At 45.5% G+C, this 18,421-nt stretch overlaps 2 protein-coding genes across 2 annotated transcripts in view; one reads left to right on the top strand and one right to left on the bottom strand.

Moving 5' to 3' along the window:
• The window catches only part of LOC112264408 (juxtaposed with another zinc finger protein 1), a 32,121-nt gene extending 21,462 nt beyond the window's left edge, over positions 1-10,659 (top strand). The window contains exons 2-5 of the mRNA XM_024440998.2: positions 1,132-1,204; positions 5,258-5,454; positions 6,637-6,806; positions 7,188-10,659. Of these exons, the coding sequence (XP_024296766.1) occupies positions 1,132-1,204; positions 5,258-5,454; positions 6,637-6,806; positions 7,188-7,364 (617 nt within the window). The 3' untranslated portion in view covers positions 7,365-10,659. The remainder of the gene's footprint in view (positions 1-1,131; positions 1,205-5,257; positions 5,455-6,636; positions 6,807-7,187) is intronic.
• A 57-nt stretch (positions 10,660-10,716) lies between these two features.
• Positions 10,717-18,421, bottom strand: part of LOC112264409 (tax1-binding protein 1 homolog A) — a 55,985-nt gene continuing 48,280 nt past the window's right edge. Inside the window, exons 14-17 of the mRNA XM_042295279.1 lie at positions 16,000-16,186; positions 15,482-15,675; positions 12,818-12,903; positions 10,717-12,100 (exon numbers count right to left, since the gene is read on the bottom strand). Coding sequence (XP_042151213.1) covers positions 11,890-12,100; positions 12,818-12,903; positions 15,482-15,675; positions 16,000-16,186 — 678 coding nt within the window. The 3' untranslated portion in view covers positions 10,717-11,889. The remainder of the gene's footprint in view (positions 12,101-12,817; positions 12,904-15,481; positions 15,676-15,999; positions 16,187-18,421) is intronic.

Below are 18,421 nucleotides of genomic sequence, written 5' to 3' on the forward strand. Positions count from 1 at the left end.
TGGTGCTATGTACAGTGTTCTTGGTTACATAACCCTCTCTGTACCATTGTGCTATGTACAGTGTTCTTGGTTACATAACCCCCTCTGTACCATGGTGATATGTACAGTGTTCTTGGTTACATAACCCCCTCTGTACCATGGTGCTATGTAACCAAGAACACTGTACCTAGCACCATGGTACAGAGAGGGTTGTGTAACCAAGAACACTGTACATATCACCATGGTACAGAGAGGGTTATGTAACCAAGAACACTGTACATAGCACAATGGTACAGAGAGGGTTATGTAACCAAGAACACTGTACATAACCCCCTCTGTACCATGGTGCTATGTACAGTGTTCTTGGTTACATAACCCTCTCTGTACCATGGTGCTATGTACAGTGTTCTTGGTTACATAACCCTCTCTGTACCATGGTGCTATGTACAGTGTTCTTGGTTACATAACCCCCTCTGTACCATGGTGATATGTACAGTGTTCTTGGTTACATAACCCCCTCTGTACCATGGTGATATGTACAGTGTTCTTGGTTACATAACCCTCTCTGTACCATGGTGCTAGGTACAGTGTTCTTGGTTACATAACCCTCTCTGTACCATGGTGATATGTACAGTGTTCTTGGTTACATAACCCTCTCTGTACCATGGTGCTATGTAGTCAACCCCCTGCTACAATTGACAGGACAGGGAATGTCTTTACTAATGCTGCCTATTTATTATCCGTATATATCCAACCGCCCTCCACACACACAAACACACACAGAGAGAGGGAGACAGACATACACCCAATTCACCGTACTGCATACTGATTTCCTCCATAAATCATACTTACCCCGAACCCTTCATATACAAGCACTTTCAGTAAAGCTGGTGTACTGGACTGGATGTATGCTACCAGGTTGTCTCCCCTTGTGCTTCTCATGTACCATGCTGATACATACTGAAAGATTTCAAGACTCAGAATGTATGTCCTCATTTTAAGTTGAATGAATCTATTTTACACTAACTACCCCTTTCTATCTCTCGGCCCTCTCTCTCTCTCTGCCTCTCTCTCTCTCTGCCCCTCTCTCTCTGCCCCTCTCTCTCTCGCACCTCTCTCTCTCTCTCTCGCACCTCTTTCTCTCTCTCTCAGACACAGATCCTCGTGTTCTGGAGAAACAGGAGCAACAACAGCCCACTTACCTGGCCCTGAGCTACATCAACAGGTAACATACATACCACAGGAGGTTGGTGGCACCTTATTGGGGAGGACAGGCTCGTGGTAATGGCTGGAGCTGAATTAGTGGAACGGTACCAAACACATAGTTTCCATGTGTTTGATGCCATTACATTCGCACCATTCCAGCCATTTATTATGAGCCGCCCTCCCCTCAGCAGCCTCCACTGATACACAAGTAAATGCCACGCACACACATTCACTCTATAGAGGGCAGCTCTACTGATGGAGCATTGACACAAAGATTAGCATACAGGACAGTTCCTACCTTCATTTTTACCACATCCTTCAGGCTTTTAAACACCAATATGGTTTGGAGAAACATGCTTCTGTCAAGCAGAACATACAACTTCTTCTGCCAAGGCAGCAACTACTTTTCATGGGATCCAGCCACATTAAGACAGTTATATCCAATTTCAAATATTACAGTTGACATCTGAAGTTTACATACACCTTAAACTCAGTTTTTAACAATTCCTGACATTTAATCCTAGTAAAAATTCCCTGTCTTAGGTCACTTAAAATAAAGTGGTGATACTAAGAATGTGAAATGTCAGAATAATAGTAGAGAGAATGATTTATTTCAGCTTTTATTTCTTTCATCACATTCCCAGTGGGTCAGAAGTTTACATACACTCAATTAGTATTTGGTAGCGTTTCCTTAAATTGTTCAACTTGGGTCAAACGTTTCAGGTAGCCCTCCACAAGCTTCCCACAATAAGTTGGGGGAATTTTGGCCCATTCCTCCTGACAGAGCTGATGTAACTGAGTCAGGTTTGTAGGCCTCCTTGCTCGCACACACTTTTTCAGTTCTGCCCACAAATTGTCTATAGGTTTGAGGTCAGGGCTTTGTGATGGCCACTCCAATACCTTGACTTTGTTGTCCTTAAGCCATTTTGCCACAACTTTGGAAGTATGCTTGGGGTCATTGTCCATTTGGAAGACCCATTTGAGACCAAGATTTAACTTCCTGACTGATGCCTTGAGATGTTGCTTCAATATATCCACATACGTCTCCTTCCTCATAATGCCATCTATTTTGTGAAGTGCACCAGTCCCTCCGGCAGCAAAGCACCCCCACAACATGATGCTGCCACCCCCGTGCTTCACGGTTGGGATGGTGGTCTTTGGCTTGCGAGCATCCCCATTTTTCCTCCAAACATAACATTGGTCCTTATGGCCAAACAGTTCTATTTTTGTTTCATCAGACCAGAGGACATTTCTCCAAAAAGTACGATCTTTGTCCCCATGTGCAGTTGCAAACCGTAGTCTGGCTTTTTTATGGTGGTTTTGGAGCAGTGGCTTCTTCGCCTTCCAGGTTATGTCGATATAGGACTTGTTTTACTGTGGATATAGATACTTTTGTACTCGTTTCCTCCAGCATCTTCACAAGGTCCTTTGCTGCTGTTCAGGGATTGATTTGCACTTTTCGCACCAAAGTACATTCATCTCTAGGAGACAGAATGCGTCTCCTTCCTGAGTGGTATGACGGGTGTGTGGTCCCATGGTGTTTATACTTGCATACTATTGTTTGTACAGATGAACGTGGTACCTTCAGGCGTTTGGAAGTTGCTCCCAAGGATGAACCAGACTTGTGGAGGTCTACAATTTTTTTCTGTGGTCTTGGCTGATTTCTTTTGATTTTCCCATGATGTCAAGCAAAGAGGCACTGAGTTTGAAGGTAGGCCTTGAAATACATCCACAGGTACACCTCCAATTGACTCAAATGATGTCAATTAGCCTATCAGAAGCTTCTAAAGCCATAACATAATTTTCTGGAATTTTCCAAGCTGTTTAAAGAGTCAACTTCGTGTATGTAAACTTCTGACCCACTGGAATTGTGATACAGTGAATTATACGTGAAATAATCTGTCTGTAAACAATTGTTGGAAAAATGACTTGTCATGCAGATGTCCTAACTGACTTGCCAAAACTATAGTTTGTGGACTGGTTGAAAAACGAGTTTTAATGACTTCAACGTAAGTGTATGTAAACTTCCGACTAGTGAAGACCAAAATAGTGAAGACATCACAACTATGAAATAACACATGTGGAATCAGTTAAGAACAAATTCTTAATTGAACTGCAATATGGAAGACTATCAAATGCTTCTCAAATATGCCCTCTGGTGGTCAAACTAGCAATAACTTGCATTAACAGGAAAAAATGGCTGACGAATAGATAACGTGCCACAGAATGCTGCAGCAGCCCGCAATGGATGCCGCACTATGACGCAACTTTTAAAGGAGGAATAACTGTACATATGTTAACTTGGGCAATTTTTAGCACTTTTCTGGGGTGCTTGATTGCTTTAATTGCTTTACTGGGAAGCTTAGCAGAAGTAGACATGCTCATGTTATTTATGTTCGTGCAGGGAGAGCTGCACATACAGTGAGGGGGGAAAAGTATTTGATCCCCTGCGGATTTGGTACGTTTGCCCACTGACAAAGAAATTATCAGTCTATAATTTTAATGGTAGGTTTATTTGAACAGTGAGAGACAGAATAACAACAAAAAAATCCAGAAAAACACATGCCAAAAATGTTATAAATTGATTTGCATTTTAATGAGGGAAATAAGTATTTGACTTTTATACAGGTAACGAGCTGAGATTAGGAGCACACTCTTAAAGGTAGTGCTCCTAATCACAGTTTGTTACCTGTATAAAAGACACCTTTCTTTTAAGCAATCAATCAGATTCCAAACTCTCCACCATGGCCAAAACCAAAGAGCTCTCCAAGGATGTCAGGGACAAGATTGTAGACCTACACAAGGCTGGAATGGGCTACAAGACCATCACCAAGCAGCTTGGTGAGAAGGTGACAACAGTTGGTGCAATTATTCGCAAACGGAAGAAACGCAAAAGAACTGTCAATCTCCCTCGGCCTGTGGCTCCATGCATGATCTCACCTCGTGGAGTTGCAATGATCATGAGAACGGTGAGGAATCAGCCCATAACTACACGGGAGGATCTTGTCAATGATCTCAAGGCAGCTGGGACCATAGTCACCAAGAAAACAATTGGTAACACACTACGCCGTGAAGGACTGAAATCCTGCAGCGCCCGCAGTCCCCCTTCTCAAGAAAGCACATATACATGCCCGTCTGAAGTTTGCCAATAAACATCTGAATGATTCAGAGGACAACTGGGTGAAAGTGTTGTGGTCAGATGAGACCAAAATGGAGCTCTTTGGCATCAACTCAACTCGCCGTGATTGGAGGAGGAGGAATGCTGCCTATGACCCCAAGAACACCATCCCCACCGTCAAACATGGAGGTGGAAACATTATGCTTTGGTGGTGTTTTTCTGCTAAGGGGACAGGACAACTTCACCGCATCAAAGGGACAATGGACAGGGCCATGTACCGTCAAATCTTGGGTGAGAATCACCTTCCCTCAGCCAGGGCATTGAAAATGGGTCGTGGATGGGTATTCCAGCATGACAATGACCCAAAACACACGGCCAAGGCAACAAAGGAGTGGCTCAAGGAGAAGCACATTAAGGTCCTGGAGTGGCCTAGCCAGTCTCCAGACCTTAATCCCATTGAAAATCTGTGGAGGGAGCTGAAGGCTCGAGTTGCCATACGTCAGCCTCGAAACCTTAATGACTTGGAGAAGATCTGCAAAGAGGAGTGGGACAAAATCCCTCCTGAGATGTGTGCAAACCTGGTGGCCAACTACAAGAAATGTCTGACTTCTGTGATTGCTAACAAGGGTTTTGCCACCAAGTACTAAGTCATGTTTTGCAGAGGGGTCAAATACTTATTTCCCTCATTAAAATGCAAATCAATTTATAGCATTTTTCTGGATTTTTTGTTGTTGCTATTATGTCTATCACTGTTCAAATAAATCTACCATTAAAATTATAGACGGATCATTTCTTTGTCAGTTGGCAAATGTACAAAATCAGCAGGGGATCAAATACTTTTTTCCCTCACTGTAGTAGACTTCCTACTAGAGAGAGGGAGAAACTACTTTATTATCATTAAGTCATCTTTATTTGTAGGTGTGTGTGTGTGTGTAACATGTAATGTGTGTCCAGGTTCATGACGGATGCGGCGCGTCGGGAGCAGGAGACCTTGAAGAAGCGGGCCACGCCCAAACTTTCCCTGTCAATCACAGGGGGTGTGTCTCGAAACAGCGTGGCCACGCCTCCACGCCACAGCAACGGCAACCTGACTCCTCCTGTGACTCCACCCATCACACCCTCCTCCTCCTTCCGTAGCAGCACACCCACAGGTAAGAGAAAGTGGACACTTATGATTAGCGCCTGGACGTTACCAGTATTGTGATAATTGGATGTAACCTCAGCTCCAAATAATAATTTTTTAACCGCACTAATGTTGGAAACAAACATCATTTTGTTTTCATTCGGAGTCACATGTATTTATTTTCCAAGTAATGGCACACAATATTTTACATACAGACAGTTTTTAAAAGACCAAAGAATTGGGTCTGCATCGGGTTTTCATTTTTGCCATGGAAAAAAATATTGTAACACTGGTATCGTCTCGGCCCTACTGAAGATGTATGGCCCCTTGTGGTCCTGTGTGACGCACTGGGTAAAACATGGTGATCGCAACTCCAGGATTGTGAGTTTGTTTATCGCTGCGTTCACCCATCAGGAAATGTATGCACCCACTACTGTAAGTCTCTTTGGATAAAAGTGTCTTCTAAATGGCTTTGCCTCTAGTGTTCTAGACTGAGGCTCAATGGAACATTCCTATTAGGAGTGTTCTAGACTGAGGCTCAATGGAACATTCCTATTAGGAGTGTCCTAGACTGAGGCTCAATGGAACATTCCTATTAGGAGTGTTCTAGACTGAGGGTCATTGGAAAATTCCTATTAGGAGTGTCCTAGACTGTGGGTCAATGGAACATCCCTATTGGGAGTTGCACTTCCTATTGGGAATCGCACTGTGTTTGCGTGTGTGTGTGTGTGTGTCAGAGCCCAAAAGCAGATGTGCAATTCCTGCCCAAATGTTTCCAATCGCAGCATTAGGTCTGCGCTTACACAACCACGCACCCACACACACCCTTGTTGAAATCCTTTTAACATGTGCCAGGGTGCCATCCACTTCCTCCTGCTGAGGTGAAGTGTTTCCTGTGTAATGGTGGGGGTAGTGTGGGATGGGGTTGTAATAGTCAATGTGAGAGTGGAAAAAGTTGTGCACTTTTTCCAGGCAAAGCAACGAGGATACCTCCCACTTAATGATCTCTTTCAGGGAGCCAACCCCCTCCCCCTGGGTTCCCCTGACTCACACACACATACACCAAACCCTCCCCTGTGCTAGTTCCATAAAATTCCCCTCTCCCTCTCTGCCCCTCTCCTTGAGACGATAGACAGATGTAACGGTCTGTGTTTCCCCTATAGTTATGTTCTCTCTGTCTCCTTACTCTCTGTGTGTGTTCCCCCTCCAGGCAGTGAGTATGATGATGAGGAGGTGGACTATGAGGAGTCAGACAGTGATGAGTCCTGGACCACGGAGAGTGCCATCAGCTCGGAGTCTATCCTCAGCTCCATGTGTATGAATGGAGGGGAGGAGAAACCCTTCGCCTGCCCTGTGCCTGGCTGCAAGAAGAGATACAAGGTGCAGTACACACTCAGCCCCAGCTCACTTCACTGTATATGGTACCTAGCTCTATTCTTCTGCTATACTCTAGTCATCTATATATCAGTTCAGTATAGCCTATGATCTGAGTACTGGAGGTTTTCACTTCAATACAGGATCTTCCTCTAGCAATGTCATTCCTGGATGTTGCTTTTCGGGATCCTCACTGAGAAAATGTAAAGGGAAATTATTATTTTTATTCCTTTTTTAATTAATTAGATGGGATAGTAAGGATGGGAGGAGGGGGTGTTAGAACAGCAGTCATTTGAATTTAAACCCACACTTGCACAGGTATTCTGGAGTCTTAAACCGCTAGCCCAGCCCAGGGTCCTCCTGATAATGTGTCTCCCCGTCACTCAGAATGTGAACGGTATTAAATACCACGCCAAGAACGGCCACCGGACACAGATCCGTGTGCGGAAGCCCTTCAAGTGCCGCTGTGGGAAGAGCTACAAGACGTCCCAGGGCCTGAGACACCACACCATCAACTTCCACCCGCCCGTCTCCGCCGACATCATCCGCAAGATGCAGGGCTAGAGACGATCGTCGTGACAACCCCTGGTCACACCCCACCATTTATACCCCCCCAAACCCTATTCCTCACCAGCACTACCCACCCAACCACCCCAAACCTTTTCAATTGTCAATATCCACCTCACCTCTTCCAACCACCCAAAACATATCCCTATCCCTTCTGGCCCAACATAGGGGTGACAACCCAAACCCCTATCCCTTTTGGCCCAACATAGCGGTGACAACCCAAACCCCTATCCCTTCTGGCCCAACATAGGGGTGACAACCCACACCCCTATCCCTTCTGGCCTAATCTTAGGGGTGACAACCCAAACCCCTATCCCTTCTGGACCAGTCTTAGGGGTGACAACGCAAACCCCTATCCCCTCTGGCCTAATCTTAGGGGTGACAACCCAAACCCCTATCCCTTCTGGCCCAACATAGGGTTGACAACCCAAACCCCTATCCCTTCTGGCCCAATCTTAGGGGTGACAACCCAAACCCCTATCCCTTCTGGCCCAATCTTAGGGGTGACAACCCAAACCCCTATCCCTTCTGGCCCAATCTTAGGGGTGACAACCCAAACCCCTATCCCTTCTGGCCCAATCTTAGGGGTGACAACCCTTATCCCCTCTGGCCTAATCTTAGGGATGACAACCCCTATCCCGTCTGGCCCAATCTTAGGGGTGACAACCCAAACCCCTATCCCTTCCTGCCACACACTAAAGGATCTAGTGCATGCTTTAAGTTGTTTAGACTTTGTCTTGTATTATGTTGTATGGTTTTGACATGCTATCTCTATAGGCTTAGTTTTGTTGTTGTACATTTGCACATTCTCATGCTATCACAACAATTGTCCTTACTTTTTGTATTGACATACGGTGCTAACTGTAAAAAAAATATATATATTAAAAAAAGGGGAGTAATGTGAGAGAAGGATGAGGGCAAGAGGAGGAAGGAGTGGATGGATGGAGTTGTGTTTAACAGTCTATATATAGATATATAAACAATAGATGTGTGTGTATATACAAATATATAAGTATTCATAACCATATACAAAATAGTTGCTTTATTTTATACTTTATTTTTCAATATATTTTCCAGATATTTTATCGATAAGTGTGTTTCATTCCTCAACCCCCTGAGACAATCTGTTCTGTGGTGTCATAGTTCAAAGTTGAAACAGCTAGGTGACCTCAGGTCTAGATATTCCCAGCAGCAAAAAACAAACTGACTAGAGCTTGAATTCTAACTTCAGATCTGTGTACAAAAAAAAAAAAGGTTTCTCCTATTGCTATTTAATGCACGATTTGTGCTGAAGTTACATGCAGATTTCATGTTATCATTTGGCCCATACAGAGAAAGTATTGAATCGCTTCATTCCCACTGTTATAGGACTGATCCCCAATGATTCCGGAATGTATTGTCCATCCTGTATTCTAGAAGGTTATTCCAGACTAGTGTGAGCAGACCAGTTGAGGCATCATACTGTATTCTAGAAGGTTATTCCAGACTAGTGTGAGCAGACCAGTTGAGGCATCATACTGTATTCTAGGAGGTTATTCCAGACTAGTGTGAGCAGACCAGTTGAGGCATCATACTGTATTCTAGGAGGTTATTCCAGACTAGTGTGAGCAGACCAGTTGAGGCATCATACTGTATTCTAGGAGGTTATTCCAGACTAGTGTGAGCAGACCAGTTGAGGCATCATACTGTATTCTAGGAGGTTATTCCAGACTAGTGTGAGCAGACCAGTTGAGGCATCATACTGTATTCTAGGAGGTTATTCCAGACTAGTGTGAGCAGACCAGTTGAGGCATCATACTGTATTCTAGGAGGTTATTCCAGACTAGTGTGAGCAGACCAGTTGAGGCATCATACTGTATTCTAGGAGGTTATTCCAGACTAGTGTGAGCAGACCAGTTGAGGCATCATACTGTATTCTAGGAGGTTATTCCAGACTAGTGTGAGCAGACCAGTTGAGGCATCATACTGTATTCTAGGAGGTTATTCCAGACTAGTGTGAGCAGACCAGTTGAGGCATCATACTGTATTCTAGGAAGTTATTCCAGACTAGTGTGAGCAGACCAGTTGAGGCATCATGCTCTATTCCATTTGCCAAGTATTGTTTCTGGTTTCTTTTCCATGATCATTGCCAACAGCTCTCTACTGCCAAACATTGACATTACCATGTGCCTGAGGGGGGAGAGAGACTGTCATAAGGTTTCATCTTAGAGACTCACAAAAGTGTCAAGGAAATACTGTCTCATTGCGCCTCAAGTGTGACTGTGTGTGCATGCTTTTGTCTTAAAGTATGTGTGTGTGTCGAGAGATTACACCTACAACCTTTGATTGCCTTGCGTTGTAGACCACAGCATTCCAGTAGTCAGTGTGAGTTGCTTCTTAGGAGAGTCTTTCTGCAGTATCTGAGCTTCTAGTGTTATTCTTCTTTCTCTGTTAGTCTTCTATAGTGTTACAATTTATGTCTGAGGCTCAAATGTCAGTGCCAGGTCACTGGGCGAGTCCCAAATTGCACCCTATTCCTATGGGCCCTGGTCAAAAGTAGTGTGCAATAGAGTGCCATACCAAGGCTATTGCTCCTGTAGAGCAGGAGAGTGGTGGACATGTGATCCAGTTGGGATATCATGCTTTCAGAGTACAGTGGAGTGGTGGAATGTCAGTGGTGCCATTTTGTCAAAACATTTCTAACCTGTGATGATCCCCCACCACACACGGGTGTGGCAAAGTGCCGTTAAGGTCAGGGCCCGTATTCACAAAGCATTTCAGAGTAGGAATGCTGATCAGATTTTCCTTTTAAAATCGTAGGAGGGGGGACCTGATCCTAGAACAGTACTCCTACTCTGAGATGCGTTGAACACAGGCCCAGGAAACAAGACAGAAAGAAAATGGCAGTGAAAGAGGAAGGTAGCATCGTTGGGGTAGTGTTTTTGTGTGGCGTTCCGGACTCTGTGCCGGGTTTTCCGTACTTGGAAGCCTTGGCTCCGTAGCAGCTTTCTGGCAAGGGATCGGAGATGCAGGTCGCCATGGTTACACTTTAACAGGGCGACTAACAGTATTAGTGGGGATGGGAGGATTACATTAGCCGTGTGTGTATGAGGGGGACTATTTCGATATACTGTGTACAGTGAATGTATTGTAATGTGTGTCTTAAGTGCTTTTAAATTATATTTTCATATGTTTCCTATTTGTGCAGAGGTTATGAGTAGGGAGACCTGTGTACTATGTCAAACTGTCTTTATATACAAGAAGCTGCTTCATAAATGTAAAACGCCATTACATAAAACAACTCTGGAGCCCAGAACTGTCTGTGGTTGATTGGTGTGTTGTGACCCCCAAAGACAAAATGACAATTGTATCCATTTGACAGGTGTACTTTATTCATAAAGATATTTTTAATGCACACATACAAACCTACACTCACTCTCAAAGCTGCAACTTTGAAGCCAAAAGTACAGCACTGTGGTCACGTGGAAAGAACAGTCAAATCTCAGACAGACAGATGTCAAGAACTAAAGGAGACTCAATGTGGAGATGCACGCACAGCCAACAGAAACTGACCCCGACAAAGGAGGAAAAGATGAGTCTCAGGTCATAGACTTAACACACTGAAAGAAACCATAGCCAGGTGTACAGTAGTTTTTCTATAGCAGTCATATTTCCAGTTACCATCCCTCCTACTGAAGGAGAATGTTAGCCTATCCAGAGACCAGGAAGTAAAACAATTGGTCCATCATTCTGTCACTACTAAAACATTGAGGTAACGAGCAATTCAGCCACATTTCTCCATAATAATCCTACTTCTCATATATATACATACATTCAGAATAATGAAGCCTTTTTAGTGCAGTCAAATTTAAACAGTAGTGCTATTTCCTGTTTTTTATTTTTTTAAATGTCTGTCTTTTGCTGACAAGAGTCTGTCATGCTGTACATTAGTTTCCCCTAACCACATATCTAGGATCAGATTACCCAACCTTAACCATTAGGTAAAACCCAAAACTGACCTTAGATCAATGTAGAGGCAACGTCAACCTACTCCCCATCCCTGGATGTCACCTGTTTCTAGGTGTGGCTACGGAGTGATGAATCCTACGGATACTAAACACATGCAGTGATGACACTACAACCCCGAAGCAGAAAAATGACATCAACATGGGACAAAACCAAAGTGATCCGAACTTCTCACGCAAAGTATTTTTTTAAAATTATTTCCTTAAACCGGAACTGACAAACTCCCCCTTACACACTCCTTGATGTTTTTGAAAGGTAGCATTTATTTATTTAACCTTTACTTAACTGAAAGGTAGCATGTGAGGCCAGGATTGAAGTTAATTCCATTTAAATTCAGAACATTTAATTAGAGTAATTTCCCCCAGATTATTTTTCAATTGTTGATGTGATGATTTGTAATCTCCCCTCCTAGTCAGAGTTGAAATGAAATCATCCCAAACCCCAATTTGAGCACATGTTCCTAGAATTATTCTAATTGAATCCAACCTTCCCTTTTACACACACCCCAACCTCCCCGCTACTCCATATTGTCGAAGTTTAGCACATGGCCATCAAAGTGTGTGAGCACGTGCTTCTGGAAGAGCTGCTGATGGCAGTCGAGGGGGAACTGCTCAGAGCACACGGGACACACCTTCCAGTGGCTCTCCACGTGCTGCTCAAAGCTACGCTGCTCAAAGTGGGGCGGGAAGATCACCTCGCACAACGGACAGCGCTTGTGGACTTCATTACTGAGTGGAGGGGGGGCATAGAAAATAATAGAAAAGGATCAGAAGAGAGGGAGCAGAGGGGGAGCAGAGAGAGGGAGAAGAGGTGGAGCAGAGAGAGGGAGGAGGTGGAGCAGAGAGAGGGAGCAGAGAGGGAGAAGAGGTGGAGCAGAGAGAGGGAGCAGAGAGGGAGAAGAGGTGGAGCAGAGAGAGGGAGAAGAGGTGGAGCAGAGAGGGAGAAGAGGTGGAGCAGAGAGAGGGAGAAGAGGTGGAGCAGAAGGGGAGCAGAGAGAGGGAGAAGAGGTGGAGCAGAGAGAGGGAGAAGAGGTGGAGCAGAGAGGGAGAAGAGGTGGAGCAGAAGGGGAGAAGAGGTGGAGCAGAGAGAGGGAGAAGAGGTGGAGCAGAGAGGGAGAAGAGGTGGAGCAGAGAGAGGGAGAAGAGGTGGAGCAGAGAGAGGGAGAAGAGGTGGAGCAGAGAGAGGGAGAAGAGGTGGAGCAGAGAGAGGGAGAAGAGGTGGAGCAGAAGGGGAGAAGAGGTGGAGCAGAGAGGGAGAAGAGGTGGAGCAGAGAGGGAGAAGAGGTGGAGCAGAGAGAGGGAGAAGAGGTGGAGCAGAGGGGGAGAGAGAGGGAGAAGAGGTGGAGCAGAGAGAGGGAGCAGAGAGTGTAGGGTTAGGTTTTGTATGTGTTGGTAAAGCTGGGATAGCATTTTGTGTATTGTCTCAGTGTGGAGTGTGTGTGTTACCTGGGGTCAAAACAGAAGCTGCTCCTGTTGTCGTTGCGTCTGCTGCTGGACTGATGATTGCAGGCAGGCTGCTCCCCATCACCGACCTATAATATATACACACACACCATTACTGCATGCAACACACACTCTCTCTCTCTCAAACCATGGCTGTCTGAACACTGATGACTCTCTTCAAAGGTTAATAGAGCGTTAATAGAGCTAGAGGGGAGAGGGTCATGATACCAGTGTATCAGTGAAGAGCAGTGTGTGTGTCTGCGATGCCCTCCTAATACACCATTGGGAAGTAAGTAAGAAGTAAGATGAAGTTGCCCGTAGTAACTGATCTAAGGTCAATTTAGCATTTCCCTCCCTAATGCTTGAGGACAAGATTTGGGGAGGAGAAACTGATCCTAAATCTGCGCCCAAGGGCAACTTCTACCAATTAGCCTCATCCAGCCCCCGCGGACGTCAATCTAACACTAACGAGCTCAGAGTGGGAGACGTTAATTAGACTTTTATTTAAAAGAACTCTCCTCCATCTCTGGCCACCCTGGGGTCCTTCTGTTTTATACCCTTTACAGACAGACTGTACGGAATGTTGCCACTAAAATAAAGATCTGCCCATTTTTTGGATCCCAATTCATCTAGTCCCCATTTATAGCACATTCCTGCCGGGACAGACCTTTTATATCTCCTGTACACATGCCAGCAAGTTTAGGAGTAGACGTGGGCCAATGTCACTTTCATAAACCCATTGAATAGACACCATCACAAAGAATGCTTGAGATGTTTCTCCAACTTGGAGTCCACCTGTGGTAAATTCAATTGATTGGTCATGATTTGGAAAGGCACACACCTGTCTATATAAGGTCCCACAGTGCACGTTAGAGCAAAAACCAAGCCATGAGGTTGAAGGAATCGTCCGTAGAGCTCAGAGACAGGATTGTGTGGAGACAGATCTGGGGAAGGATACCAAAACATGTCTGCAGAATTGAAGGTCCCTAAGAACACTGTGGCCTCCATCATTCTTAAATGGAAGAAGTTTAGACCCACCAAGACTCTTGCTAGAGCTGACTGCCCGGTGAAATTGAGCAATTGGGGGAGAAGGGCCATGGTCAGGGAGCTAACCAAAAACCTGATGGTCATGCTGACAGAAATCCAGGGTTCCTCTGTGGAGATGGGAGAACCTTCCAGAAGGACAAGCATCTCTGCAGCACTCCACTAATCAGGCCTTTATGGTAGAGTGGCCAGACAGAAGCCACTCCTCAGTAAAAGGAACATGACAGCCCGCTCGGAGTTTGCCAAAAGGCACCTAAAGGACTCTCAGACCATGAGAACAACATTCTCTGGTCTGATGAAACCAAGATTGAACTCTTTGGCCTGAATGCCAAGCGTCACATCTGGAAGAAACCTGGCACCATCCCTACGGTGAAGCACGGTGGTGGCAGCATCATCATGTTTTTCTCTCTCAGGGACTGGGAGACGAGACAGAATCGAGGTAAAGATGAAAGGAGCAAAGTACAGAGACATCCTCGATGAAAACCTGCTCCAGAGCGCTCAGGACCTCAGACTGGAGTGAAGGTTCACCTTCCAACATGACCATGACCCTAAGTACACTGCCAAGACAACATAGGTGTGGCTTTGGGACAAGTCTCTGAATGTCCTTGAGTGGCCCAGCCGGAGCCCGGACTTGTACCCGATCAAATATCTCTGGAGAGACCTGAAAATAGCTGTGCAGCGACGCTCCCCATCCAACCTGACAGAGCTTGAGAGTTTCTACAGAAAAGAATGGGAGAAACTCCCCAAATACAGGTGTGCCAAGCTTGTAGTGTCATACCCAAGAAGACTCGAGGCTGTAATCGTTGTCAAAGGTGCTTAAAGGCCAAAGTACTGATTAAAGGGTCTGAATACTTATGTAAACGTGATATTTCATTGTAGTTGCTTGTAGTTGATCACCCAAACCGTTTTGTTAAATATTTTGTTTTGTTTTTTGTGTAGAGACATTATCCAGAATGAGATTGTGATGTTATATGATGTGATGTTTGTTGGGAGTGTTTTGGAGCATTTCATAAGAGGCAGAAATAGAATGTGGGATACAAGAGAACAAGCTAAAGTAAATGCACTGACTTTACAAAACATTAAGAACACCTGTTCTTTCCATGACAGACTGACCAGGTGTATCCAGGTGAAAGCTATGAACTCGGCTGTTAAATTCACTTCAAATCAGTGTAGATAAAGGGGAGGAGACAGGTTAAAGCAGGATTGTTAAGGATTGTGTGCCATTCAAAAATGTAAGTGCCTTTGAACGAGGTATGGTAGTAGGTGCCAGGCACACCGTTCGTGTGTCAAGAACGGAAACGCTGCTGGGTTTTTCACGCTCAACAGTTTCCCACGTGTATTAAGAATGATCCACCACCAAAAAGACATCCAGCCAACTGTGGGAAGCATTGGAGTCAACAGGGCATGGGCTTTCGACAGAGTCCATGCCCTGATGAATTGAGGCTGTTCTGAGGGCAAAAGGGGGGGGTGCAATTGAATATTAGGAAGGTGTTCCTAATGTTTGGTTTACTCAGTGTACGTGGAAAAAGTATTGGCCGTAGAGGACAGAAACGGACATACAAAAACAGCAATAAAAGAGGACTAGGTTACAGAACTTAGCAGAGTGTGTGTGTATGAACTCACGTTGCGTGGCTCCTCGGGGGGGTGCTCCAGTCCGTCGGGGGGGCTCATGCTTCGCGAAGAGGGCTGGATGCAGACCACCTCTCTCTCCCAGCCTGGACCAGGGGTCGGGGGGGTGGCCGGAGGGGCGCATGCACCAGGGGCCTCGGGAGGGGGGCGGGGCATCTGCTCAGGGGACAGGGCACCGTCTGCCCCGTCTGGAGAAAACACAACAGCCACACAGAAAACAGGAGGTGTCACCACTGAAAACAAGCAGGATCGATGTCTCTTTAGCTGGGAGAGAGGGAGATGTGGCTGCGGTTCAACAGACCTATGGGAGGAGGAGAATGTAACAGGTTGACAGTGAGAGAAGATACAGCGAGAAGAGAAGGGGAGATCGAGAGAGACAGTAAGATTTAAAAAATGTAGAAACCCTTAGACAAACACAGATATTGTAGATTATAGATAGCTAGAGTGATGTAGAGATGCCTGTTGAGATGACAGCCAGAGACAGACAGATAGATGGGGGCAGAGGGTTTCACCTCGAGTGTTGTCGGTGGAGTAGGGGTTCCCGTACTGCAATTCTGCAGGTCTCTGGGGTACCAGGGGGGGTGGGGAGGGGTCCTGGGGGTAGGGCAGGGGGTAGCGTAGCAACACAGGCTGTTTGACCTCTGACCCCTGACCCTCGGCCTCCTGCTCCCTCTGTCGGTCCTGACACTGATGCAGCTCCTGGCACGGGGACAAGGAGACGGCCACTGAGAACAACTTCAATCATTTGAAACAAATATCAGCACCGAATAAAACCAGGAAATCCTTTTCATTCATACAGCTGAATAAACAAAACCAATGCAATGGGGCGTGGTTTCAGCTTGACATTACTCTACTTTTAAAGTCTGAAAATATTTGACAAACTTACATTTATGCGTGAAATGTCCCTTTAGGCTGGGCCACAATCTTAGATATACAGAAAATGCATGTCTGTATGTATAACTGTAGCTATGTATTTAAGTGATAACAGAAGCCGTGGTTTGGAGGATATATTGTCATGGGTGTTGTCTTGGGCCAGCAAACTGTGCCAATAGTTTGAGCTCCATTTTTATGGAATGCTCTGCCTACCCATGTGAGAGACGCAAACTCGGTCTCAACCTTTAAGTCTTTACTGAAGACTCAACTCTTCAGTGGGTCATATGATTGAGTGTAGTCTGGCCCAGGAGTGTGAAGGTGAACTGAAAGGCTCTGGAGCAACGAACCGCCCTTGCTGTCTCTGCCTGGCCGGTTCCCCTCTTTCCACTGGGATTCTCTGCCTCTAACCCTATTACAGGGGCTGAGTCACTGGCTTACTGGTGCTCTTTCATGCTATCCCTAGGAGGGGTGCGTCACTTGAGTGGGTTGAGTCACTGATGTGATCTTCCTGTCTGGGTTGGCGCCCCTCCTTGGGTTGTGCCGTAGCGGAGATCTTTGTGGGCTATACTCGGCCTTGTCTCAGGATGGTAAGTTGGTGGTTGAAGACATCCCCCAAAGTGGGTGGGGTTATGTCCTTCCTGTTTGGCCCTGTCCGGGGTTATCATCGGATGGGGCCACAGTGTCTCCTGACCCCTCCTGTCTCAGCCTCCAGTATTTATGCTGCAGTAGTTTGTGTCGGGGGCTAGGGTCAGTTAGTTATATCTGGAGTACTTCTCCTGTCTTATCCGGTGTCCTGTGTGAATTTAAGTATGCTCTCTCTAATTCTCTCTTTCTTTCTCTCTCTCGGAGGACCTGAGCCCTAGGACCATGCCTCAGGACTACCTGACATGATGACTCCTTGCTGTCCCCAGTCCACCTGGCTGTGCTGCTGCTCCAGTTTCAACTGTTCTGCCTTATTATTATTTGACCATACTGGTCATTTATGAACATTTGAACATCTTGGCCATGTTCTGTTATAATCTCCACCCGGCACAGCCAGAAGAGGACTGGCCACCCCACATAGCCTGGTTCCTCTCTAGGTTTCTTCCTAGGTTTTGGCCTTTCTAGGGAGTTTTTCCTAGCCACCGTGCTTCTACACCTGCATTGCTTGCTGTTTGGGGTTTTAGGCTGGGTTTCTGTACAGCACTTTGAGATATCAGCTGATGTACGAAGGACTATATAAATACATTTGATTTGATTTGAATATATCCTCCAAACCAAGGCTAGGAAGGCATTATCACTTTTCTACAATGGTTACCATCATATTAAAATAATGATTGACATATTTTCATTAAAAACTATTTTGATTCATTTACTCATCCTTCCACGAGGATATAGCCCTGAGGTTGCTACCCAAGCCATCTGGTAGTTGGTTCGATTGGCATCGTTGTCATTCCAAACAAGAAATGGTTGCTATGCAGACGACTACACAGCTCACACAATCACTTCAAACTGAAGCTGGAAAGACAGCAAACCAGCTGCATTTGTTTTACCAGTTTGCCTATTGACATTTCTTTGCATATATCCATACAAATGTTGCGAATTCATGATTTCCACTGGCAGAGGAAAGCCGTCTGTCTTGTCCCGACACGTTCATTCTCGATGGGACAGTGGATATCACATTTCAATATTGTAATAATGTTGCAAATGTCGGTGAGACAGACAGCAAGGTTCCTACAAATCTCAGCTGCTGTAAACCAAGTGCTAGCCAAAAGCAACGGGAGATCATGTCTAGCTGCTTTTTACAGTGGAGATCAGGTTGATGCCTGGCCGGGACGTGCAGTGACTTTCCAGATGGAACAGTCACCAGGCATTTCGCCATCATTGCCAGTGGTAGTCTGAAATGCACAATGGCTGGAATGTGCTTTTAACCAATCAGCATCCAGGATTAGACCCACCCATTGTATAAATATCCATGGCCCTGGACTAAGTACCACAGGACATCACATCTATGCCCCGTCTGAAATACCCTTTCCTATACCTAGACACCTCTCCAAGATCTGAAATACCCTTTCCTATACC

This window comes from Oncorhynchus tshawytscha, linkage group LG13 (assembly GCF_018296145.1).
Source record: "Oncorhynchus tshawytscha isolate Ot180627B linkage group LG13, Otsh_v2.0, whole genome shotgun sequence".
Lineage (NCBI taxonomy): Eukaryota > Metazoa > Chordata > Actinopteri > Salmoniformes > Salmonidae > Oncorhynchus > Oncorhynchus tshawytscha.